This window comes from Myotis davidii, unplaced genomic scaffold (genome assembly GCF_000327345.1).
Source record: "Myotis davidii unplaced genomic scaffold, ASM32734v1 scaffold93, whole genome shotgun sequence".
NCBI lineage: Eukaryota > Metazoa > Chordata > Mammalia > Chiroptera > Vespertilionidae > Myotis > Myotis davidii.
The window spans coordinates 8,523,402-8,549,854 of record NW_006292095.1 but is presented as its reverse complement, the minus strand read 5'-3'; the positions used below and the strand labels follow the sequence as shown (position 1 = coordinate 8,549,854).

General features: G+C 41.4%; 1 protein-coding gene and 1 long non-coding RNA gene across 4 annotated transcripts in view; one reads left to right on the top strand and one right to left on the bottom strand.

Moving 5' to 3' along the window:
• Positions 1–26,453, bottom strand: part of FUT10 (fucosyltransferase 10 (alpha (1,3) fucosyltransferase)) — a 70,802-nt gene that overhangs the window by 2,575 nt on the left and 41,774 nt on the right. The window contains exon 4 of the mRNA XM_015565245.1: positions 7,030–7,865. Coding sequence (XP_015420731.1) covers positions 7,030–7,865 — 836 coding nt within the window. The remainder of the gene's footprint in view (positions 1–7,029; positions 7,866–26,453) is intronic.
• Positions 13,623–16,890, top strand: LOC107183376. 3 transcript variants are annotated; one of them, XR_001514166.1, is made up of 3 exons: positions 13,623–13,840; positions 14,873–15,165; positions 16,545–16,890. It is a non-coding gene; the product is annotated as an uncharacterized LOC107183376 (long non-coding RNA). The 3 variants fall into 3 exon arrangements; XR_001514168.1 differs by having other exon boundaries at positions 13,624–13,840; positions 14,903–15,165; XR_001514167.1 differs by having other exon boundaries at positions 13,627–13,840; positions 14,918–15,165.

Here is a 26,453-nt window from a genome sequence, read left to right as displayed (position 1 = left end):
GGAGCTCAGAGTCTGATGCTCCCTCCCGATTGTAAACAACAACCGCCTGTCCGCGCCGCCAGCCCGTTCCGCGCGCACTCCACACCTGAGAATTTCACTTCAGCACTGCGCCTCCTCTGAGTCTGGATATGATATTCTCTTTACTCCTAGTTGTAGAATTTCCACTCAGCCAGCCCTCCTGTGGTTCTGGATGTTGTCCGTTACCTGTTTCAGGCTTAATTTGAATTGGTTGTTCAAGGCAGCAATTTCCGGCATTAACCTATGCCGCCATCTTCGGTTCTCTCTCACAAAATTAAACATTTTTAAAAGACAATAAAAAATGCCTTTAAAATGCTGAGAAAAATTGCTGTCCATTTTAGTAGCTTACACACAGCTAAACTATTGCTTAAATGTTAGAGTAGAATCAAGACATTTCAGATATCCCCCATGTACCCTTCTCAGTAAGCTTTCTGGGGTTATATGATCACCAAAACAAGAGAGCAAACCAAGAAAAGAGGAGAAAAGCATGCAGGAAAGAGAGGTGGCAACACAAAAGAAAAAGACACAAAGGGCAATTCCCAAGATGCTGTGGAAGGGAGATCTCAGGCTGATCCCTACACTGAATGTGGAAGGCAGTCAGTACATACTGGAGGAATCAGGATGCTCTGTGAGAGATTTCTTCAACAAGATGAAACGAACTGGATGACTGGTATATTTGAACATCTTCAAAGGAGATTTCAGCAATCAATAAAAATTAAATTAGTGATAAATATGTAGAAAAATAATAAACAAGAAGACAATTATTAACTAGAAAGAAATAAAAGCTATACAGGCAAGGGAAACAAATGATAGTATAAAACAAGGTTCATCTCTGAATAACAGTCATAACCCCATAAACACTGAATATTTAAAAATACTGTATGAGCATGTTATTTACTGAGTAAATACCAAAATACTTAGGTAACTAGGGAGGTAAGTGAGTGCTTCTAGGAAAGGAAAAAAGTGGAAAGTAAAAGACTACTCTCTTTTTTTAAGACTCCTCTTTTTAATGCTTTTTTAATTAAGTATAATTACACACAATATTATATTAGTTTCAGGTGTATAATAGATGATTCAATATTTCTATGCCTTACAGTGTGACCACCTCACTTAGTCTAGTAATCATCCTGTCTTTTGAAAAAGAATATTGACACTACCTCATCTGCAAGACTTATCATAAAGCTACAGTACCCAAATACAGACGCATTAATCAGTCCAGAAATTGACCTATACATATGTTGAAAAATTGATGTTTGAAAAAGAAGCCAAGGTAATTCAATCAGGAAAGAATAATCTTTCCAACAAAATGGTGTGGATATAATTGGATATCCAAGTAAACAAGCCTTAACTCTTACATCATAATGCATTATAAAAATGAACTCCAAGTGGATTATAGACCTACATGTGGAAGTTAAAATTAACAAAATTTCAGGAAGAAAATCTTAGTGACCTTAGGTTAGACAAATTTTTTTTAAAAACAGGTCAGAAAAAGCATAAATTCTAAAAAGATAAAATTGATGAACTGGACTTCCATCAAAATTTTTAAAACTTGCCCTAACCAGTTTGGCTCAGTGGATAGAGCGTCGGCCTGTGGACTCAAGGGTCCCAGGTTCAATTTGGGACAAGGGCATGTACCTTGGTTGCAGGCACATCCCAAGTAGGGGGTGTGCAAGAGGCAGCTGATTGATGTTTCTCTCTATCCCTCTCCCTTCCTGTCTGTAAAAAATCAATAAAATATATTTTTTTTAAAAATGTTTTAAAACTTTACACCTCAAAAGACACTGTAAAGAAAATAAAAAGATAATATTGAATGTAAACTGTAATTTTAAAATAAAATTAAGTAAAATAAAATGAAAAGAAAAGCCACAGTCTGGAAGAGAACTTTTGTTAATTACAAAATTAACAAATGAGTTGTATTCAAAATTCTTACAACTGAAGATTAACAAGAAAACTCAATTTTCAGAAAATGAGCAAAATATTTAAAGAGACATTTCACCAAAGAAGATATTGATACCAATAAAGTATTAAAGGATACTCAACATCATTAGTTACTAGAAAAATATAAATTAAACCACCATGAGATACCACTATATACCCATCAGAATGGTAAAAAATTTTAAAACTGACCACACCAACTGTTAATGAATGGAACTCAAAGAATGTAAGATAGAGCAATTTTGGAAAACAGTTTAGTAGTTTCTCAAAATGTTAAACATACATCTTCCAAATGATCTAGGCATTACACTCCTAGGTATTTATAGAAGAGAAATGAAAGCATACATCCTTACAAAGACGTATATAAATGTTCATAGCAGCTTTATTTGTAACAGCCAAAAACTGGAAACAAGTCAAATGTCCATCAACAAGTGAATAGATAAGCAAATTTTGGTATGTCCAAACTTCAGAATAAAGAGAAATGTAATACTAATATGTTGTGGATGACTGTCGTTATTATCATGCAGAGTGAGAGAAGCCAGACACAAAAGAGTACACATTACATGATTGCATTTATATAAAATCCTAGAAAACTGCCTAGAATTTTGTCAAAAGTGACAAAAAGCAGATGGGTGTCTGAGGCAAGGGGTGGTGAGAGACATGAAGAAACTTTTGAGGGATGACAGAAATGTTTGTCATTCAATTGTGGTGATAATTTTACAGGTGTATGCATATGTCGTAACTAATCAAATTGCACCCTTTAAATACTAGTATATGCAGTTTATTGTATGTCAATTACACTACAATAAAGCTATTTTTTTAAGTTTATCCCAATTCCATGAAGTTGTATTTCTCATGATTGCACGTTGTTTCTCCTACTTTAGCCTCTTTGAGGACAGGAGCATTTATCAATAAATGTTCTTTAACTAACTAAAATTAAATCATGGGTGACCTCTTCAATAATGGAAGACTTTCTCCTACATAAATAAAGCAAACTACACTGAGAATAAGCCTACTCAGATTCACCAGGATGTCAGACTCAAGATAGCCCCTTGATTGCTGCCTCCTGGTAGTCATGCCCAGTGTATTCCCCTCCTCTTGAGTGTAGGTATCACTTGTCACTTGCTTCTAACCAACAGAATATGAAAAAGATGAGAGGATGTCTATAATTACATGTATATGATTACATTTTTAAGATTGTAGTACTGGTCTTGCAAGAATCTCTCAGTCCCTGGCTGGCTTAGAGGAAGTAAGCAGCCATGATGGGGAAGCCCACATGACAAATGTAGGGGAACTCACTTCAGAGATGCAATATGGCTCCACCAGCAAAGGCATCTAGGAGATGTTGAACTCTCTGTGACTGTTGGACTCTCTGTGACTATTTAACTCTCTGGAACCTCATGCATGGCTGACTACCCCAAAAACCAGAATGCCACTCAAAGACAAACATCATGCCGTCAGGAAGGAGGTTAATGAATGTAGAGAGTATAGTAACGTCCTGATGTTGTCTTTTAACTTAGTGATTCATTGTTCTACCAGGAGGTCTCTATGCCAATTGGTTTTGCTGTTAACCTTTGCTATTAACCCCTTTTTAAAGGGGACCTTGTCCTGGGAGGGGTATGAATTTTTCCTCGCCTGCCCCCACTAGGGAGCAGCTGTTTTGCCTGTGTATGTAAGTTTCTTCTATTAAAGCTCGTATGAATTTGGATAAGGCTATGTGTCAGTTCTTTGGAATTGATCCTAAATTTAGACTTTGGGAGCTTTTCCCAACACAAGAAACTCGAGAACCTGAGAGCAGCCTCCAGCCTACAACTGGCCCCAAACAGATGCTCTCAATCCTACAAACTCAAGAAATTGAATCTGCCAACAGGCCTGTGAGTTTAGAAGCAGACCTGTCCCCAGTTGAGCCTCCAGATGAGAACCCAGCCCTCATTAACAGCCCTGATTGAATCCTTCCAGGGCACCCAGCTAAGCCATGACCAGAATCCTAACCCACAGAAACTGTGATATAACAAGTATATATTGTTTTAAGCTACTACGTTGGTGGTAATATTGTTTACACAGCCATAGATATCATACTGGGTAGTATGTGTCTGAGAAGAAGAGGAGGGCAAAAGCAGAATAAAGGGGGAATATATTTGATATTCTAATAGTATTTTCTACATCCAAGTACAATGATTTAAACTACTATCAATTGCAAGATAAAAAAAAATAACCACAGAGGAAATCAAATTATTTCTTTCAACTGAAAAGGAAAATGTGAAGAAACATATTTAAGTAGCTTACTTTAAGGCAGGGCTGGAGGACATCCTGGCCCATGGGCCATATAAGGCCTGAGAAATCATTTGGTCTGGCCCTACCAAGCCATTGGGGATGAGTTATTTAAATGTTTGACCAAATATAGCAGGCTAATTGTTAAGTTGATAATTTTGTATGGCCTAAGAATGATGTTATAAATATCCAAATGGCTCTTGGCAGAAAAACGGTTCCCCACCCCTGCTTTAAGGCATGCCTTACAAAATCTGTAACAAGTCTTGTAAAATAAATGCAAATGAAAACAACTGGTCCAATACCCTATTTACTTTCATGGTATGTTTTGGTTTGCTTTTCAATAACGAGCACATTAGCATTAGAGAACTGTAACAGGCTCACTGAAATGCAAGCAAAGCCTAGTTATCATCTTCGCTGACCAGCACTGTGGGAAGACTGACAGCAAGGTGGAGGAGAGCCTATTCTATGTATGTTTCTTCAAAGACTCCTTAGAGAAGGACATTGAATCACACCACCCTCAGGCATGCTAAAATATCAGTTATCTGTTTTTGTTGGAAATACAGGAATGTATGATTCTCCTATATCTTTTAAAAAGCTATTTACCAATATTGTTATCCCTTCTTTTCCAGTCCCCAGTAATCCTTCCAAAAGGGCTTCTGTGAAGTGCCGAAACAGTTAGGGTTTGTGTAAGTCATTCAGTTTTCTGTGAATATAATTTCCGAACCTGAAAAGGACTGTTAAATACAGAGCAGGCAAGTCATCACCCTCAGAAGTTCTATTTCTGCCTTGGCATGTTCTGAAAATAAATAATTGATATAGCATGGGCAATTAATATGATCTCTCCTTTCTCGTGTGTTTTTGCAGTAGTCTGTGTATTTTGTTTTTGCTGTTATGTGGCCCTATAAGTTAGGTCATAAAGGAAGTCATTGGACATTAGGATGCATTCTCTGAGAAGAATGATGTAATATTAAGTGTTCCTGTTGCTGACCAAGGCACTCAGCTTAAAATAAATTATTTTATGAGCAAACATTTGTCATATCAAACCAGATAAAATAATTTAAAATTTCATAATAATTAAAATTAGGAAAATAATGTTTTAAGTACATATTTAGTATATAAAAGCTTTATATAGTATACACAAAATACATAAAAATAATTCCACACACTGTTTAGATTTCTTTTTAACCAGAAACTAATATACTAGTCAAAATAAACATTTGCCTTTGGAGAATTTATTTAAACCATTATGTGTATATGGGAGTAGGCAAAGGACTGATAGGTGATACCCAAGTGTTATGTTGGGGCCTCTCATCTTTAAAAGATTTCAAAGATAGTAGTTGAAACTAATTTTTCTTTCAATAAATTACCTTATAAAAATTCAGTTATATGTAAAGTGGGGGCATGCCTGGTATAAGTGACTAAACAAACAAATGTTAAAACCATCTAGAACTCTGAAGACATGACTAAGAACTTTATTTATATGAATTCATACACCTTGAAAGGAACTGTGGGCCATGAGGCTGCAGTGGGTACAGGGGCGGGTCTCAGCCCATCCTCCGTGCCCCTGGCCCCTCCCCTACTGTGGGCCAGGAGGCGGCAGTGGGCACAGGTGCGGGTCTCAGCCCATCCTCCGTGCCCCCACCTGGCCCCTCCCGCCGCAGCCGCTGGTCCCCTGTCTGCCAGCAGCCCCACTCCCACTGCCGTTAACAGCATGGAGTGATTGGGCCAGCACCAGCAGTGGGTGCGAGCAGGGCTGGCGCCGCCAGTGGGTGCAAGTGGGGCTGGCACCAGCAGTGGGTGCAAGCGGCGGCGGCTGCCCTGAATGTCCCTCAGGAGCAGGAGGAGGTGGAGAAGCCCTCAGGGGCGATCAGGGCCAGCAGCTGCTGCTTGCACCCGCTGACAGTGCAGAGCAATGGGACTAGCACTGGGCGCCGGCAGTGGGTGAGAGTGGCAGCTCCAGCACTGGCTGCAGGTACGAGCGGGGCCAGCACTGGCAGCAGGTGCAAGCACCAGGCGGGACCACAGCACGTGGGAGAAAAGAACTTTCAGTAACCACCAGAGGCTCGTCTCGATGACAGCGCCCAGCACTCCGCCTTGGTCTGGTGGCCCCGCTCACCTGCTCCACCATCCCACTGTGGTCGACACCCACCATGTTCTGCGCTCTGCCACCTGCTATTGACGCCCACCATGGTCCACGCGTACCCCCTGTTGGTCAGCACATGTCATAGCGACTGGTTGTTCGGTTGTTCTACCGTTTATTGGCCTTTTATTATATAGGATAATTTAAGAAAAATAACCTTTTAAGGATTATTCCCATAATCCTTTGAATATTCTCTATACATGAAAAAGCATGAGGAGAAAGAACAGGAATCAAAGAAAGAGAGAGGTTAATTTATTGTGTATGTGAACTGAAAAGTGAGGCATGAGTATAAGGGGTCTGGCCAAAACCACAGCATTGACAGAAAGGTGAAAGATTAAAGGACAAGATTCAAAACTTTGAAGTTTTTTAAATTTTTTGGCCTCTTTCCTCCTTCTGCAGCCTCCCGTCTCACTGCCCAGCACCTGCAGCATGGTGTCCTCCAGAAGAAACAATAAAGAGACTCTAAGGCCTGAAGGAAGAAAGACATGACAGTGAACTCCATGGAAATCCTCAAAGGATAGGAATAGTCAGCCTGCCTACAGAGCCTGGCCTCTCTGACGGGAATGAGGAGCGGTAATGAGGTAGCTGCCACAGGAGGACGCCAAATGGCAGACACCATCAAGATGGCCCCCTAGCACCTCTCTGCCAAACCTTGAGACACTTACCTTTTCCTGAAGCCTAATGTTATCCCACACCTTGCTGCATACCATGCATTCAAATGCATCAATGTAGTTGTCTTGGTTGATGTCTTGCACTCCCCATGTCCTTTCCCTGAGAGCTGTGAGGAGTCGCTGGTTGGAGATCTCACCCTTCAGCTTCCATTCCATATAGGCCTCGTACAGTCTGTCATCAGAGTCCAGCTGTCGGATGTAAGCTGCCAGTTCTCTAGGGTGAGAAAATTCCGATACGAGAATAGCACTTCTATTACTTGGAAGCCAGTCGGTGATGCTGGGGGATCCATAATACACAGGGACTACCCCCAGTTTCAGAGGTCTCCAGAACTTCTCAGTGATGTAGTCGTCACAAATTGCATTCTCAAAAGCAAGGATGAACTTGTACTGTGCGATGATCCTATAGAAGCCATCGGCATCCATGGAGGCTGGACTTTTCAGCTGCCGAGGGAGATCTTTGTTGTGTAAACACTCGCCATAGGAATCCACCTCAATGTAAGTCATCAGCTCTCGAACATAGCTGTCCCTATCTGATGGCGGGTCACAGTCTGACTGCACATACACCAGTGGAGCGAGTCTTTTCCGAAGGTTGTTTTTAGACGGCAAAGGGACCAGGTATCGGTGAGACTTCAGGACCCCTATGTCCTCCAGGTACTGGGTGGTGAGTGGCAGGTGGGAATGGCGACTGAATGTGGCAGTGTAGTTGAACAAAGTGATGACTGGCTTATGAAAGAGCTTATAATTGTTTTTTGGAGACTCTTCATGGAAAAGGGCCCAGTCATGGTGGGCTTTCCGGGGCAGAGGTAAGCTATCTATGTTAAAGTCAGTACCTAGGAGAAGAAAAGAAAATATGAGTGTGTCCAAAAGAATCTTGGTGCTAACTTTGAGTCCACCTGGTAAGATTAGAATACAGAGAAGTCTGAAGCTGTAAATAAAAAGCCTGTTACAGTGTCTGCCAAGTGCCTGGCAGGCAGTCATACAACTTTCACCCCAGATCGGGAGAGAATCACTAAGGACAGGACCCTCTCTCTCGTGTAATGAAAAGGGGAAATGGGAGTGGTGTCTAGCCGAGATCTAATGGGAGAACTCATTCCACTGCCTCCTACAATTGCCTTTTCTTCCTGAGGTTGCTGCCTAAGAGAGGACGTAAGAAATAAAGATACAGACAGTTCTTAAAAAAGAAAAGAGCAAGAGAAAGGAAGCCAACAAGAGAAAAGCCATCAGCTTGGCAGATTGATTAACTGAAAAAAGGGTGAAATCATGCAAAAGTAGCCAGAACAAATATACAGGATAGATTTTTTAATCCAAATGATCGATTTCAACAAAGTGCAGTTAATCAATCTTAGTCAAAATGGTAGACAAGAGGCTTTTAAAGACGAAAGAGCTGATAATAGCACTATGTTACAGACCACTGCAGCATGGACATGAATTAACAAGCACATCAAGAAATAAAGAAGGCATAACAGGATTATAATTATGAGTGACTCTAGCTTCCACGGGATTAACTGGGGAGCCTCTGAAGCATGATCGCGTGCAGACAGAAGTGATGGATGTGGTAAGCAATTGTTTCCTGACTGCATGGGTGGAGGCCCAATCAGGAAGAATTCCTTCCTCTAACTGAGAAAGAAGAATTAAGACAGTATCACAATATAAAATACAGAATTTCTAAAGTGTTCCTGACATGGATAATTTTCTGGCCCCTGAATTGTGTTTTTAAGTGTAAGGAAAGGGGAGAAAAATCCATCTTCCAGCTCCCACTGGAAAGGAGAGCACCAAATAAATGCTTCTAGTGAAGTAAAACATATCGTCCAGTACAATTCATAAAAATTAATTATTTAATGCCAGTGCACACTATCAAATAAATATATACTCCGTGGTGGCAACAGTACATAAATAAGAAATCAATTAATCAAAAAAGGCTTTTAAACAATTAAAATTCAAATAAGATTATGTTGGAAGACATACACTGAACACAGAGATATTGCTAAAGAAAGTACTACTGTCTTTTTCTTTCTTTTAATCTTTATTGCTGAAAGAATTACATAGGTCCTCCTTTTTCCCCATTAACCTCTTCCAGCCTGCTCCTGCCTCCAGGCCTTCACCACCCCATTGTCTGTGTCCACTGGTTATGCATATATGCATACAAGTTCATTGGTTGATCTCTTCCCACCCACCCTCCCCTGCCTTACCTCTGAGGTTCAACCGTCTGTTTATGCTTCTATGACTCTGGGTCTATTTTTGATCATCAGTTTATTTGTTTCATTAGATTCCACATATGAGTGAGATCATGTGATACTTATCTTTCTCCGACTGGCTTATTTCGCTCAGCATAATACTCTCTAGGTCCATCCACGCCATTGCAAATGGTAAGAGTTCTTTCTTATTTAATGTGTAGTATTCCATTGTGTAAGTGTGCCATAGTTTTTTTATCCCCTCATCTGCTGATGGACACTTAGGCTGTTTCCAAGTCTTAGCTATTGTAAATTGCACTGCTATGAACGTAGGGGTGCTTACGTACTACTGTCTTGATAACAGGCTTTTATTCTCAATGATCAAGAATGAAAGACTAACATCTAAATGTGGTTATATATTTATTTACTTGGCATTTGCTATATCTGACCATTAGCATAAAAAAAGAATACTCATCCACACACCTGAGATCTAATGGCACACAGAGTTGGGATGGTCAGCAACAGTTAATAGAGAAACATGAGGACATGAAAGAGAAGAGGATTTTAGGCAACTTACTGCATTGCAGTGGTTGCTGCTCAAAAAGGTTCTAGGCTGGTCAAGTAACCAATGATGGGAACTGGAACCCATAAAACTTGAGTTAGAACATAAAGTTTCCACCGATGGCACAACACAGTATCAAGGCCATCTGCCTAGGAGAGGAAGAACTACAGTCCAATCCATGCAAGTCAGAGTAAGATTCTAACTGTAAGATTAGAGACTGGAGGGGACTGATTAAAACAAAGCTGGGTCTGGAATTAACGGGGGGATCAGATACAGAAGTCTCGAGTAAGTGACTCAAACACCGGTGGTTGTCTGTTGCTACTAGTTATGTGGCACGTGGCTGATTCTTCACCTAGCTCACCCTGGATGTGCCGCAGGAAAGATCCAATATGCAGAGCAGGGAAACAGAAAGACACAAAATCCGCCTCCAGTGCTTCGGATAATGGAGAGGACTTGAGTTTCATCTCTGCTTGTCTAAACCAGTAAAGTACAAGAGAAACCACATGGCTGTGCTAGGCCTTTTCATGACCATTATTTGGGTCCACTCAGACTGTGTGATAATAGAAACCAAACGTGAAATAGGCGCCAGCTATAATGAACCTTTCATTAACTTCAACTAGAAGATGAGGACTTACAAACTCATTATTCCTTTTCCAAGCTGCTATTGAAACCTCGATGTTGGAAGGATGGGGAGAAGAGCATTGAGTTGCTCCCATATGCAATCTGCAGTAGCAAAAAAGCCTACCGAATCTAAGCATGAAACATTGACTTATATTCATGTGCTAAAAAGCAACACGCTTCTTAAAATTGAAGGCTGAGGTTCTCATACGTCCATCTGAATTTTGTTTAATTTGTAGCAGTGGCTTTATATCTTTAATTGTGAAGAAAGGCCTGTTTAAGAGGAATCTAGCCCTAGGTAGTTTGGCTCAGTGGATAGAGCATCAGCCTGTGGACCAAAGGGTCCCAGGTTCGATTCCGGTCAAGGGCACATGCCAGGGGTTGTGGGCTCGATCGCCAGTAGGGGGCGTGCAGGAGGCAGCCAATCATTAATTCCCTCTCATCACTGATGTTTCTATCTCTCTCTCTCCCTCTCTCTTCCTCTCTGAAATCAATAAAAAAATATTTTTTTAAAAAAAGAGGAATCTAACTTTCTACAAACATTTCCATTTTTTTTCTTTCTATCTTAAAAAGTACTTCCTAGCCCAGCCAGTGTTGCTCAGTGGTTGATCACAGACCTATGAACCAGGAGGTTCAGGTCAGGACACATGCCTGGGTTGCAGGCTTGATCCCTGGTAGGGGCCATGCGGGAGGCAGCAGCCAATCAATGATTCTCTTTCATCATTGGTGTTGCTCTCTCTCTCTCCCTCTTCCTTCCTCTCTGAACTCAATAAAAATGAATATTTTTTTAAAGTGCCTTCCAGTTACTTCCCTAAGATACACAACACACATTAAAAATTAGCTCCCTAACAGATCTAGAATACTTCACTGAGGATATCCTGGCATAAAATATGAGTATTGATATTGAGCAATTCCTAAAAGGTATTGGATGTGGCTCAGGAAACAAGTGAGTTATTTAAATGCCCACTATAACAAGAGTTGGAACCTGGGTCTTTAGAGAAATTAAAATCAACTAACCTATGGTAAAAGTGACTAACTTACATGTGATTGGTTAACTAGTCCTCTTCATTGGAGCTTACATTTAACAAAATCAGATTCAAACTTTCTTCTCTCTGGGTTATTTTGTTTACTGAATACTGACAAATTTACTCGTTCCTTTAAATAACAGCTGACAAATAGATCTTAAGCACTAAAGTGCATCTCAAAGGAAACTGCGACTTGGAATACAAATGGAATAAAACTAATGCTGGCAAATGTTGCCAGATTGCTGACTACGGAGCCTGAATTTGAAACAGCAGATAAGCAGCGGCGATACTTTACAGTACATGTTTCTGTGTTCCTTTCCTTCTTTTGTGAGTCCCAGACAAACTGGTGAAAACAGAAAAGCCACACATGTTATTAACCCCACTGGACTAACAAAGTTTCAGTCATTTATCTGGAGCTAAAAACCCCTGGTGGGACCAGAGTATTCAGACTGGCTAATGGTGAAGGAGCAGAGGTATCACTGGCCCTGCTACAACATGGAATCTATTGCATAACTTATCCTTGGCTCCCCAAGTGCACCCACAAAAATATCACCCAACTTAAACCCAGTCCCCTTAAGAAGACAGAACCCCTTAGTGTCCCATAAAGCAAGCCAGTCAGAGAAAGACAAGTCTCACAGGATCTCACTCATATGTGGAATCTAATGAACAAAATAAAGTGATGAACAAAATAGATCCAGAGACATAGAAGCATGGAACAGACTGATGAATCTCAGAGGGAAGATGGGGGTAGGTGGGAGGGGCGGGGAGAGATTAACCAAAGAACTTGTATGCATTTTGCATAACCCATGGACACGGACAATAGTGTGATGAAGGCCTGGGGCAGGGAGCGGGTGCAGGACGGGGCGATGGGGTATGGGTGTCAATAGGGAAAATAAAGGGGCATCTGTAATACTTTCAACATTAAAGATACATTTTTAAAAATTTGGTACCACAAAATATACTCCTAATAGAGGGAACTAAAACTTTTGAGGAAAAACAGCTAAGGCAAGGAGCTGCTTCTTACACTATCATCGAGCATTTGCCTTGTTCATTGCTATTTTCAAAGCCATTTCACATGAATTTTCTCAACTTTCCCTCACAATCCCATCAGGCCATTTACGTTCTCTAGATGATTAACTAAAAATGTGCAAGACTGGTGTTGGTACCTGGGAAAGGATCCTGTTATCTCAAGCTCAATTCTAACCAAGGGCACTAGGGTCTCCTGCCACACATGCGCCCCTGAGGACATAGCCTGGCTGTAACCAGTTCAGAGACTGTGGCAGGCCACGCGACTCAAAACACTCTCATACTAGCTTCTAGACCCGTGTTCTTCCCTCTTTCCCATTATCTCCCTTCATGAGTCCTTTTACCTGCCCCTTAATCAATTCTATGTCACAGAGCCCTCTCTCAATTATCCCTGTTATAGCCCTCTATCAATTACACATGTGCAATTAGGCATCTGTCCATTCTACCCCCGGGCCTGGGAATTTCTCAGGCCCCTTCTTGAGGCTGTGCTGCAGGCCAGTCAATAACTTTGCAGCCCCTTCCTAACAGTGCAGGGCCTGAGGCAAGAGTATAAAGACAGTCTCACCTACCATATGTCTAAACATTTAAAAGCTATAAATCAATTTAACAAGTAGTTAGATGCTTTATCTTTCAACTTTAACATTTAAACATCAGAATTTTATTTCAATGTGTAAAGCCATGGTTCATACCAAATAGGGACACATGTATTCAAAACTAACATCCTTGCTTGCTACAATCCATAATTTTCTTTGGTGCTTGGCAAGGGGTAAAAAGAGAAGGGAGAGAATTCTCCTTCACTTGCTGACTCATCCTCCCTCAATCCCTCAAACCTCCCCTTCCAATCACTTAAGCCGGCCACAGGTGAAACCCATATTCTCGGGGGTCACCACAACATAAGGAACTGTATTAAAGGGTCACGGCATAGCCAAGGTTGAGAACCACTGCTCTAGGGGGTGAGGGGATGTTATACTGTTATGGTCATAAGGAAACCCCTTTAATGTGTGAAATGATTACTGTGTGAAATGTTTGCTGTGCGGAGACCCCAATATTCTGTAACTTCCAAAAATGTTATGAGCATGGTGAATGGCCCACTATTTTGATGTAAACGCCCTAAGCCCTTTAAGTGTAAAGGTCCTGCTCTTAGCATAGGCACACTGTCTGGCCCACACCATAAGACACAAGTTGTTTACTACTGGCAATATAAGCACCGGACCCTCTTCAGTCAACGTCTCCTGCCTGATAAGAGGAGGACTCCACGTCGCTCTGTGAGATGAGCCCCTGACTGCTCTGCTGTGTGAGCCTCAACCATCTGTGGCCACCTGTCTGTCTCCGTCTTTGTCATCCATCTTTTGGTGTGCATTGCTGGGTGGCCTTTGCCGGAGCCTAGGACCCACTGGGAATAGGTAAATAAACCTTGTGTGATTGCATGCTAATTCTGTCTTTTGTGTTCATGTGTTCCAGTTCGGCTCAACTGTCTAGAGCAGTAGTTCTCAACCTTCTGGCCCTTTAAATATAGTTCCTCATGCTGTGACCCAACCATAAAATTATTTTCATTGCTACTTCATAACTGTAATGTTGCTACTGTTATGAATCGTAATGTAAATATCTGATATGCAGGATGGTCTTAGGCAGCCCCTGTGAAAGGGTCGTTTGACCGCCAACGGGGTCACAACCCACAAGTTGAGAACCGCTGGTCTAGAGTCTCACCCCATAACAAAGAAACAGAATTTCCAGAGGATGAGGACCAGAAATCAGGCTTTTAAAAAGATTCCCAGGTGATTCTAATGTGCAGCCAAGGTTGCGAACCACTGGTCTAGACATTAAAGTACCAGGGGATAGGCCGTTATTGCTGACCCCGGTCACCTGCGTATGTCCCACTAAATCTAGGCAGATAATTCATTAATTGGGGCATAACTGGGACAGGGGATAAGGGTGGAAGTTGAGCTCAGCTCTACACTGAAGCCTCTCTCCTCTATTACAATAGTTCAAATAAAGTCTGTCTTGCCATTTTTATTTAACAAGTTTCCAGTGCAGTCACCCCTGGACAACCTTTAAGCCCGTTTGCTCTTGGGAGGATAAAACAGGAAGTGGCCAGTGCAGGTTCTGGAGTAGGCTCCAATTCAGCCTTTGGGGCAGGGAATTCAGGGGTCCTGGTCCTGGGAGTGTGGTGTTTAAGGTGAGGAGGGCCTGTAACCGCGGCCCATTGACTCCTCGCAGCTGGAGAAAGGCCGAAGTAGACAGACCCTTCTTGGCCAGGTCTAAGGGTTCCATTGTTCAAACGTTGCCACTCATCCTACCCAAGCGTGGTTACTTGGCCTCTGGAATTCATGTTCTACATTAAATGGGCCTGATATGCCTTTTGTGATTCCTTAAACCAAGGACACAAATTCAGATTTTTTTGTTTTTTTGGTATGTTGTGTTCTGTATTGTGCAAGGCTGAGACCCTGTGAATATCATTTCTCAAGATCCCTCGCCATTAGGTCCCACCAGCAGGAGCACCGCCGGGAGACTGGAAGGTGGAGGGGGAGGAGAAGCATCATCCTAAAGCCTCTTGTGTAGTGGAGAGAGCCCAGCTGGGGACCTTGAACACAGCTGTGGTGGAGACCCAGGTCATGTGAACAGTGGTGACAGCCACAGGAGCCGTGGCAGTGACCTGGGAGTGCTGGCTCATGGGTTCCTGCTCACTTCCATCGGTGGATCCCTGGAGACCAGCCATCCTGTTCTTTGGGTAAAGTAATTTGCCCCTGAAATGTTTCCTTTTTATTCATTTTGTATAACCTTCCACCTCCTCCTTCTGCTCCAACTAGCCACCTTGAACCCCTTTGGAATCAATTCCCATTATAAATCCCCACTGTTTGAAATTCCTACAATAATGTGTTTTCCTATGAGACTGATTAATACAGAAGTCCATTTCAAAAGCTTGGGGCTTCCATCTGATTGCAACTTATTATTGCAAATTATGTTGCAAGTTTTCTCTTGCTTCTTGACTTTTCTAAAAATGTTGTTTCTTCATAATTCTTCCCCATTGTCACCACCATCCCAGATCCCTATTTTCCCCTCAGAGAATCACCAGAAAGATTTATTTCTTTCTTAGTCCATCTGGTGAAAATGTGGGAGCAGAAAAAACTCAAGTCTCCCATTTAAGAAGGGAAAATATAAAATCAGAAAATGAGACTCCCTGTAAGAAAGGATCCATCAAATTACTGGAAATCAATAGCACATTCCTCATTCAGGTACTATGTTATAAATTCCTTCTCTGGGCTGCTAATTAAAATATACAGAATACTGATGACCCAGGTAGCTACAAAGAATGATGAGGTGGAGGTGAAGTCTTCTGTATAACTGTATTTGACCTCATTCTAAGTTTTATCACAAATTACAAATCCTCTCCACTGTGTTTCTTGACATTTAATGTAAAAAGAGATAAAGACTTCCTTGTTGCTAAACTCTTTTACTACAGAGCCTTTTACCCATTGGAAATGAAAACCTATAAGGCCAGATGATGTTAAAGCTTATGAAACAATGGGCAAAACACAATTGTAGGGGATAGCAATAGTTCATAAATCACATCTATTGTTAATCATCCCAGCCGTTGCTAAACTCATAGTGACCTCACTGAGTTTGTTTTAATTTCCTGTCTTGGATTAAATCATTTGTTTCATAAAGCTCAAACAACTTGCAGTGTTCAAGATAACCATTACAATGGCTACCTCCCTGCTATAAGCTTAACAACATATTAAAGTATTCTGACAGTGTCTAAATCTCAACACAAAGGGAAATTCCATTGCTTCCACAGTAATAATTAGAAAAAGTGAGAATGCGGTGCTGTGAACTCCAAGGAGAAACCAGAGCAGGAGTGACAGTTTGCAATGCAACCTGCAGCACTCACTCCCCCAGAGAGATGGGAGCTCATGTCACCAAGGGCTTGTTAGCAAAGTCGCTTCAGGGTCCTCATGGTTCTGCTGAACTCTGACATTCACAGCAAAGCTCCATAACCCTGGATTAGGCTTTCTGGTCTGTCCCAAGCATGTAAAAAACTGACTCTTTGATATTAAAAACCCGGTTAGGGTGTTTCTGCATCTCATATTCTGATTCTCTCTCTTGCAGCCAACATACCTGGAAACAGAAGACGCCACCACCCACTCCAAGAAGCACAGCCAACAGTGAAAAGCAAGTTTTTTCTGAGTCCTACTACTTGGAAAGTATTAAGCTAGCTAGGAACTCTGGGACTTCGAAGATGAACACAATAAGCCCCAGGGATCTTATGATTATGAATGTAAATGTTAAAACATTAGCTGAAATTCAAAGTAGAATAACACAAACACAATTAGCCCTGGCAGGAGAAAGAAAGGAATCATTATTTCTCACTGGTCAAAGCGTTTGGGGCTGAATTTCTGATAAGTACATAAAGAAACCAAGCAGTTAAAGAAAATAAATACGACCCAGTTATTAACTCAGGGCAAACAAGAAAAGTAATCAGTGTACTATCTGGTTCACCTATGAATATCATTTGCTTAGTCATAATAATGTAAAGTAAATATTGATCTATCAAATGTGGTAATACAAGTGAAAGGTGAGGATACAAGAGCGTGAGTGTGTCTTGAGCAGGACAGGGTAAGAGAGTAAATGCTCATCTTCCAAGATTGAATCAACAGGTAACACCTACCACTGAAAAGTCACAAAATAGTAATATCTCCATGTTACTTAGAGATCTGGTGCTCACTACCCAAAAGGTCAGATAAAAGTCCTGCTAGTGGTAACCTCAGGAGATAACTATTTGTTATGTAAACTTATAGTACATGTAGCTCTGATAGAAATGGAAATAAAGTGAGCAAAAGATTATATAGGAAAAGTGTCACATGCACCCAGAAACCCAGTCCTTCCCCTCTGTTAGCAGTTTCTTGTATGTTCTCCATTTTTTTAAAGGATGGATGGATGGAAGGAAGGAAGGAAGGAAGGTAGGAAGGAAGGAAGGAAGGAAAGGGAGGAAGGAAATCACATGTAAATTAAATCTAGAAAAAAATAAACTATAAGATGTACTATTTTTTGTACCATTATTTTTTATGTCACTAAGAAAAGTATTTCCAACTAAACTATGATATAATGCTTTCCTATACTTAGAATTTTTATGTATACTTATTGAAAGTGCTCTTTTAGATTTGCTTATAGATTTTTTTAAATATATTTTATTGATTTTTTACAGAGAGGAAGGGAGAGGGATAGAGAGTTGGAAACATCGATGAGAGAGAAACATTGATCAGCTGCCTCCTGCACACCTCCTACTGGGGATGTAACCACAACCAAGGTACATGCCCTTGACCAGAATGGAACCTGGGACCCTTCAGTCCACAGGCCAACGCTCTACCCACCGAGCCAAACCAGTTAGGGCTACTTATAGATTTTTTTTTTTTATCATTTATCACTCTTGTGAATGCTTAGGAAAAAATATAAGTTAAATTGTTAAAGTATCTAAAATGTCTTCACATTCAGAGTCCAAACTCTGAATCACTTCTGAATCTTTGATGTCAGGGTTTTTTAATAAATATTTTTCCCTGTGCCCTTAAGACTGTTAGCAATACAGCATTGCTTAACAGAGTGCTCCTCTGTCTCTGAGATGTTCTTCCTCGCCACTCACACCCATCCTCACGCTTTGATGCCTGTGCTTTCTTGGCATTACCAGGTGTCAACATTTTCAGACTTGAAAACGTGACTCATATTCTTTCCTCAGAAGATCCTTGAATGGTTTGCTGGTGGCAACATCAAAGGCTCAGGTGTCCCATTGTGCCAGAGGGAAGGACGACCCAGTCCCCGCCCCCACAGGCAATTGCAACTGCACCCCTACTGCTGCCCGGCTGGCAGCCATTGCAGGGAGGCTGTCCTCTGATTCAGAGATGTTAACATTTGAAAAAGAAAAATGCTTTTTAGGGTCCAGGAGATTTGTTTCACATAAATGAGAACATACTACACATACTGTTGTCAGCCTGTCATTGTTTGTGAAGAGATATGTCCATGGAGAGAGAGATCCTCAGCAGGGCAGATACAGCTGCCCTGTTCTTTCTCGGGATCAGGTACTGCGATCCCATTGAGCGAATGCAGTCACTTCACTAGCCTCCCGATTCTTCCACTTTGTGGGACAAATCTCAACTCTGAACGTGGGTCAAGAAACAGCAAAAACTAAAACGTCAGCACACACTCTCCAGGAGTCTTAGACTCTTGGCTGAAGGGACATTTTACAGAAGTTAATCCTGAGTCCAGCAGTCGGTCTCCAAGCTAATTATGTCCTCTGAAGGATCAAGACACCACAGGAGTGCTTTTGCCAGAATGAGTCTATCCACCAGGTAGGTATGGAACTGCCAAATCATTAATTATATTCCACTTAGTCTCTGGGCCACATCTGACCTTCGTTGAAAGCTATGACCTGGAAAAATAAACTCTTATTCTCAAAACCTCCTGTGTCCCGCTCCATTTAATCATCTTAGAGGCTCTCTACCCAAGAGAGAAACAGTGAAGAATACAGCCCTGTCCTCCACAGTCAGCCATGTCTAAGAGACCCCATTTTAATTTTCTAATGTTCATATGTCTCATCACAGAAACACAACGACGACAAATTTGGTCAAGGATTTTAGGTCCAAATCCTTAGTCATACAATGTATAAATTGTATTTTATAGGCCTCAGTGTGATGTTATAAAAAATATAAGATCCAGCTCTCCTCTGGCAGTCAAAAAAAGTGAGGCAGTAAATACATAAAGCAAAGGACATAAACAATGCTCACTAATTTTTATTTCGCTTAAATATTTCATCAAATTTCTAGTATAATACATGTTCAACACAAAAATTCTATTGCACTGAAAACTATAAAAGAGGGAGGAGAGGGCAGAGGGCAGAAGGAGGAGAAGGAACATCATCCATATTCCCAAAGTAATGCTAACATCAGGTGTTCATCAGTGTGTCAGTATGTCAGTGTGGGAGAGTGAGTATGTAAGATTCAAATAAGTTACTTACTGTAACCCTTCGGTACAGTCACTACTGATGTCTTAAAAAAGAATTTACAGTGATATCAGTTTATGTTATATTGCTCATACTCAAAGACAGATGGCATCTGTCCCAAAACACCTCACCCAGTAGAGACTACGGGTCAAAGAAAGAACAGAATGAACCCCAAAGTTGGAAATGAAAATCCCCTCAGACACTCTGGTCTTGACCATGGAGGCCTAGCCGGCAAGGCGCCTTTGAGGCTCAGTTCATCCCCATCCTCCAAAGCTCAGCTCAAGCAAGCAGCCAGCCAGCAAGTGAGCAGGTGCACAGGGGCAAAGCATAAGACAGTGAGAAAGTGAGGATGCTCAGACAGGGATATCACCACCCCAAGTTTGGGGGTGGTTGGATGTGCTTAGCTACGGGAGGTCACAGAACTGGCAGCTGCCACAGCCCTCAGAGGACCACGTGGAGAACTGGCGGAGCAGAAAGATGTTGTCAGTGACTGCTGAACTGCTGAACAAAACAGGTCTGCCTTCCCCAGACTTCTGGCTGATCCAGTAAACAAAGGCCTGGGCTGCTAAGCCACTTGGGTCAGGCTTTTCATATCTGCAGCCTAATGTACTTGAGTGGTGACGGCATTCGTCTGTGGCCTAACGTCTGAGAAGTCTGCATGTTGCTGCCTTGAGAAGCAGCGCTGTAGGTGAGACCTTTCCTGCTCTTTTTCTAAAACAGGTTAAATTGCTATTGACTATGGATCTTTAAGAGGTGAATGCTTTTGCAGGAAGAGCTTTCCAAGCTGCCCAACTTCTCATTTTGGTTGTTCCCTACTCAGTTACCGTGTGGCTTTTTGTATTGACCTGAACTATAGCATTTATCATACTCAACTGCAATTATGTGCGGACTGTCTGGCCTGCCAGGCAGGCAGCCCTTCCAGGACCCATGACTTGTTCATCCTGGCCTGTAGAGCCTAACCCAGAGCCTGGAATGTAGTAAGTACTCAAATACATTTTTAGATTTTATTTTGCAAAAGTCAGACCTTAGTTTATTTTGCCAATAAGAGGTAGACAGCAAGAAGTAAAAAGCAGAAATGAGGTGTTAACACCAAGTATCTGTCAAGGGGATAGAGCTCAAATGTGGAATCACTGGGCATTCTAAAAAAGAGTCTTAAAATTGAGACAAGGTATTGAAAGCCATTTACAAGTGTTCATCTGCAAATCATATCAGCCCCATCAAACGCGAAGAGGAATTTCAGTTCACATCCCCATCTGTTTGATTTCATGACTCGCATCTCCACCCAATGAGGTTAATTAGGTTTCTGTAAACATAACAGGGAGAAATAGGTGAAATGCATTGATGAGAAAATTGCTACTTCATCTTAGGAACTTTCTCCAGCCTCATTTACTCCAGCAAGTACAGTAGTTTTATTTTAATTACTTATGATAACACTTTATGGTAGACTAGTAAGTAATAGCACCACCTCATAAAAAAATAATGAAATCTTAGCAGCACTGTGGCATTTATTAATCCAGTTAATTCTTTGCAAAAAAAAATTGTGACAGTCAATGATTTGAAAAAGAATTGGTGAGTTATAAAAATAAAAAATAGGATATTAAGAAAACGCTAAAAAATTGGACTCTTAACCTGAGCTTTGTATGGGAGAGTTTTAAGTGTCGGTGATTTCTTGACTATTCCACGCTGACCACATTTTCATTAGTGTTTACTATATAGAAACATCTTAGCAGTCAGTCATGCTAATTCTGAGCTCATGTGAAGTCTATGAAATTATTACTAGCAAATAAATCAATAAGCCAAGTGTCTTAAATTTTTCCGAGAAGTTTTATACAAATCAAATATATAAGTAAGCAATAAAAAAGATTTACTAAAAGCAGAAAAAATGAATTTGCTGTCTGAGCTTGCAAAATGTAATTATCCATTTTTATTCTGTTTCAAATTTTTCACATGTTAATAAGAATTCAAACTTTGAGGGGAACTCAGTACAGCCTTTTCTAGGCCAATTTGGCAGTATGTACCAAAATTTTAATTTAATCTATCCATTGACACAGCAACACCATCCTCAGATATGTAGTGAAATAATAGCTCATCTGAGCAGAGACATACAAGTATGTTCATAACAACAACAAAACAAAAATAAAGATAGCACTAACCTAAATAATCACTGACAGGGGAGTGGTTAAATAAATGTAGGTGCCTCCATACTACCGAGTCAACGTAGCTTTTAAAATAATGAAGTAAATTTATATAGTCTAACCTTTTAAAAAATCTTTAAATCATATTTTTAAATGAAAAAAAAACACAATTTATACCTATGGCATTATTCAGTTTAAGAAAAAACATACAAAACTATAGGCTGAATTCAAGTATACATAAAAATTCTGGAAAAATAGCCATTAATCTGACTGGGACAGGGACTGAGAAAGAAAAGATAAAAGTTCATTTTTTAAGCTTGCTAGACTTCTTTATTGTTTAAATTTTCCTTAGTGGTATAGTCAGACATTATTTACATAATTTTTAAAAAATCAAAAAATTAAGCCCTGCTGGTGTGGCTCTGTGGTTGAGCATCAACCCATGAGCCAGGAGATCATGGTTCAATTCCCGGTGGATCCCCACGAGGGGGCATGCAGGAGGCAGCCTATCAATCATTCTCTCTCATCATTGATGTTTCTCTTTCTTCCTCTCCCTTCCTTTCTAAAATCAATAAAAATATTTTTTAAAAAAAATTAAAGAAATAAAGAAACACTTCTCTGAAGAGAAGCATTAAAAACCTCACAAACTTTGTGTAGTATGTAAAGGCTCACAGATATACTCCAAACTGCCGTATCATCCCCACTGCTACTCAGGAAGTGTTACCCTTGGAGTCATGCATGCTTTTAAATATCATAGTTCAGAATTTATATGGAAAATTATATGACACCATTAACTTCCAGGGATTTCATATGCCCCAAAAGAAACCTGGCAGGTTATAGATTATATGAGCATTAACAGGTGAACGTGTTCTGCAAACACCCAGGTAATGAATTATTTCAGGTAAACATGAGAGATCAGCACACATCCTCAGAGAAGCCATGTTAGAACAAAGCTTTGTAATTCTATCAAAAAATCGGTTGGTTTTTAAAATTAAACACTTCAAAATAATCAAGCTGGAGCACATCAAACCAAACACCTTGAAATAATAATAATTATTAATTTGTTAATCTTAGTGCTTTCAAATATGTACTTCACAATCTTGATGACATTTCCAAGTATTAAATGTTGCCAGTGTCAGAGCTCTTAAAATAGTATTCTGCAAAGCAGAAAAGTAATAAAACATAATATGTCCTTAATAAAATAGGAAACCAAACTATACAAAATGTTTAAAAGAAAACCTCAGCTGAAATCAGGTAAGTGAGGCATGCAAGCCCAGCTGGAGACGCTTCCAGAAGGATTCTCCAGAGGTTGCTGCTGAGAGCCTCAAGGTGAAGAAGTGTAAGTGCCCATATTTCTTGCCCACCCTCTAACGTTTAAAGCTCACACTCTAGTGCCCTAATGTTCTTTATGGTACCTACTAGAGGGGCCTAGGGTGACCAACTGGTCCCAATTTGCCTGGGACTTGCCTGCTTTAACCCAACCAAAGAACTTGTATGCATATATGCATAGCCCATGGACATAGACAATAGGGTGGTGAAGGCCTGGGGCAGGGAGTGGGGGTGGGGGCTAGAGATCAATGGGGACAAAAATGGAACATATGTAATAATTTCAACAATAAAGATTAGATGGGGGGTGGGGGCTAGAAGGGATCAATGGGGGCGGGGGAAGGAGGGGATATATGTAACACTTTCAACAATAAAGATTTTTTAAAATAAATAAATTTTAAAAATAAAACCCTGTATCTGAGGAGCTCCTTCAGTTCTGGGCAATTCTGACAGTCAATTCCCATCAAAGAAAAAAAATGTCCGGGCCCTCAACAGCCTCAGTATGGGCAGAAAGGCATGAATTATGTTAAGTCTTATTCTTGGTCATATACGTATACAATATGGGCTAAAACTCAGAGTTTCATCTCTCCTTGATCAGAAAATAAAGGAATCTCAAAAACATACTGTGCAACGGAGCCAGGCACACACACACAAATGAGTACATAGTATACAATTCCATTTAAATGAAGTCTCTACACTAGCAAGACTAACCTAAAGAGATAAAAACTCAAATCAGAGGTTTCCTGGGGCAGGGGTGGGATGGGGTGGTGCAGAGGGTGGAAGTTAGGGGAGATTGACTAGCTTACAGAGGAGCACAAAGAGTAGGCAAATGCTGTATACCTTGATCGGTAAGTTGTCACCAACTGCTGACTTACAATGTGTACACTGGTATATGTAAACTTTACCTTTCAAAAGTTTGTTTTAAAAAGAGAGGAAAAAGAAAAAAGAGAGGTCTTCCGCCACCCTCAAGACTCAGGACAGGTTGCAACAATGTCTCTTAGGGATGCTGTTGGAGGGATTCGTGAGGCCCGGGACAGATCAGAGGGCGACGGGCACTTTCAACTCTACACTTACGGGACCCAAGGGAGCAGCACGTTACCCCCTCCCTGTGTCCAATAAATTCAAGATTCATTCAGAATTTGTATAGTCCTTCGTCACAGGAAGTTGTACAGATTCTTTCTCTGTAAATATAGAAAGAAAAGCATAGCTAGTGTTCTCCCACTTTACATTATTTTGTTGTTGTTCTAACTATGAATGCTTCAAGACTAGAAGACCAGAAGCACAATAGAAAGGAAGGTGGTGTAGGTTTCAGTGTCTCTAAATAATGCATAGAGCAGCCCAACATAAGCAGCTTCTAGCACAGAGATAATCCCAGCTGTCGGAACCTAATCTAATGGAAACGTGTGAAGTGGCTCTGGTTCAGGAGGTATCCCTTCTGACCTTGATGCCTTCTTTACTTACTTCGATATAAGTAACATCTGAGAGTTGGCTAACAACTAGGAAATAGAGCAGACTTGCGGGATGGAAGATCAGAAGACCCACACAGATGTCTTTCAAGGAATCATTATGTGACCACTGCACAGGGAAACAGTCCTTGAGTATTTGATTTTTAGAGTGTTCTCTTGCCCTGGTCCAAGGCAACCATCCCTCTTCCGTTCCCTGCTTCTTCTGTGATTCTGACGTGGCCCAGAGGAACGGTATGCACTGCAAACAGTTGGCATCTGAGGCTGGGATGGATGGAATCTGCCTTGTTGCTGAACAGCCCTGAGAGAGGAGCATAGTACCCGCAGGAGGGAGGTGCCACCTACCGGTGGTGATTGTGGGAGAAGAATGCAATCCAACCTTTAAAAGGTCTATAGGAACCCTAACCGGTTTGGCTCAGTGGATACAGCATCGGCCTGCGGACTCAAAGGTCCCGGGTTCAATTCTGATCAAGGGCATGTACGTTGGTTGCAGGTACATCCCCAGTAGGGGGTGTGCAGGAGGCAGCTGATCAATGTTTCTAACTTTCTATCCCTCTCCCTTCCTCTCTGTAAAAAATCAATAAAATATACTTTTTTTAAAAAATACCTCATAAATCTGAATTTAACCCCCCCCCAAAAAAAAAATTTAAAATATATAACAAATAAAAGACCTGTAGGGAAGCATCCATGAACTTGCACTGGAAGTCTCTCAAGTGAAAGCCGGAGTCTCCCATGTGATACAGACCTGGAGAGGGACAGGACTCATTACCCGCTGGGAGTGTGCGTGCGTGTACATTTCCACGTGCCAAATGTCTGCTGATTCCTGTTAGCCAGGAACATGGCTCTGTGCACTGCACCAGTAGAGCCAAACATCTTCACAGATTCACTTCCCGGCTGGGAAATGGAAAGTTATTGGGTTGACTCTCCCATCTGATGGTCTGTAATGAAGTCTCGCACAGAGCGGAGGTCCTGGCCCAGAGAAACATTAGAGCCAAGTCCATCCTCTGCAACCCGAGAGCTGAGCTGGCATGCAGGGTCCCCCGTGCAGCACCGCCTGCCCAGGCCGGATCCTCCAGGCAAGCCGCCTGTTACTCATGACCACCAAACAGCCATCTCACTCACATTTCCTACCATAGCATCAGGTCCCCTTTGTCTAATAATGAGCAGTGGATGGCGGTTGGGTGTTATGGTCCAGGCCCTTCAGATGCCAAGCCTTGAAAATGAATCCTCCCCCAGTAACTTGGAGCTAGTGCTCGGGAAAAATAATGGCACCTCCGAGATCCTTGAGCTTGCATGAAAGGAATTAGAGGATCAGAACCGGGGAATGACGTTATGAGAAAAACAGCACGTTCTCTGATCCAAGGTACATGAGAAAATTAAGACACAATAACACCGAATCAGGACACGGGAGCAGGACAGGGAAATGCTGAAGTGGTTTTAATCGACAGCACAGCTGGATCGAGGCCACGACGAACCAGAGCAGTGTTTTTATTTTCTTTTCATCCGTTCCCTAGCAGATACACTGAGGAGCTTGCGCTGGTTTCAACTTGACTGCATGGCTCTACCGCAAAATAAAAAACTGCACAGTACCACTAGCTCACAGGAAAAAGAACCTTCCAAATCCTCATTTTGGATTTAAAACAATATGCCAAACTGAGCAGGAGTCGTCTGGAACACCATTTTAGGACTGGCTCTAAATAAAGTACATGTGAGTATCACTGGGCAGCATCAGAGAGCTCAAAACTCAAACCCTTTGTACTGGCCAAGGCATCCAGCATCTGCCACTCAGAGCAGGCACAGACAATTCCCAGGTCCTCATTCACTGCTTGGACACCAAGAGTCACATCTCCTCAAGCACATCCCACAGGCAACAGTTAACACAGGAGCATCGATTAAAATATACTGATATAGCCCGGCTGGCATGGCTCAGTGGTTGAGCATTGACCTATGAGCCAGGAGGTCATGGTTCGATTCCCAGTCAGGGCACAAGCCCAGGTTGTGGGATCGATTCCCAGTGTGGGACATGCAGGAAGCAGCGGATTAATGATTCTCTTTCATCATTGATGTTTCTCTCTCTCTCTCCCTCTCCCTTCCTCTCTGAAATCAA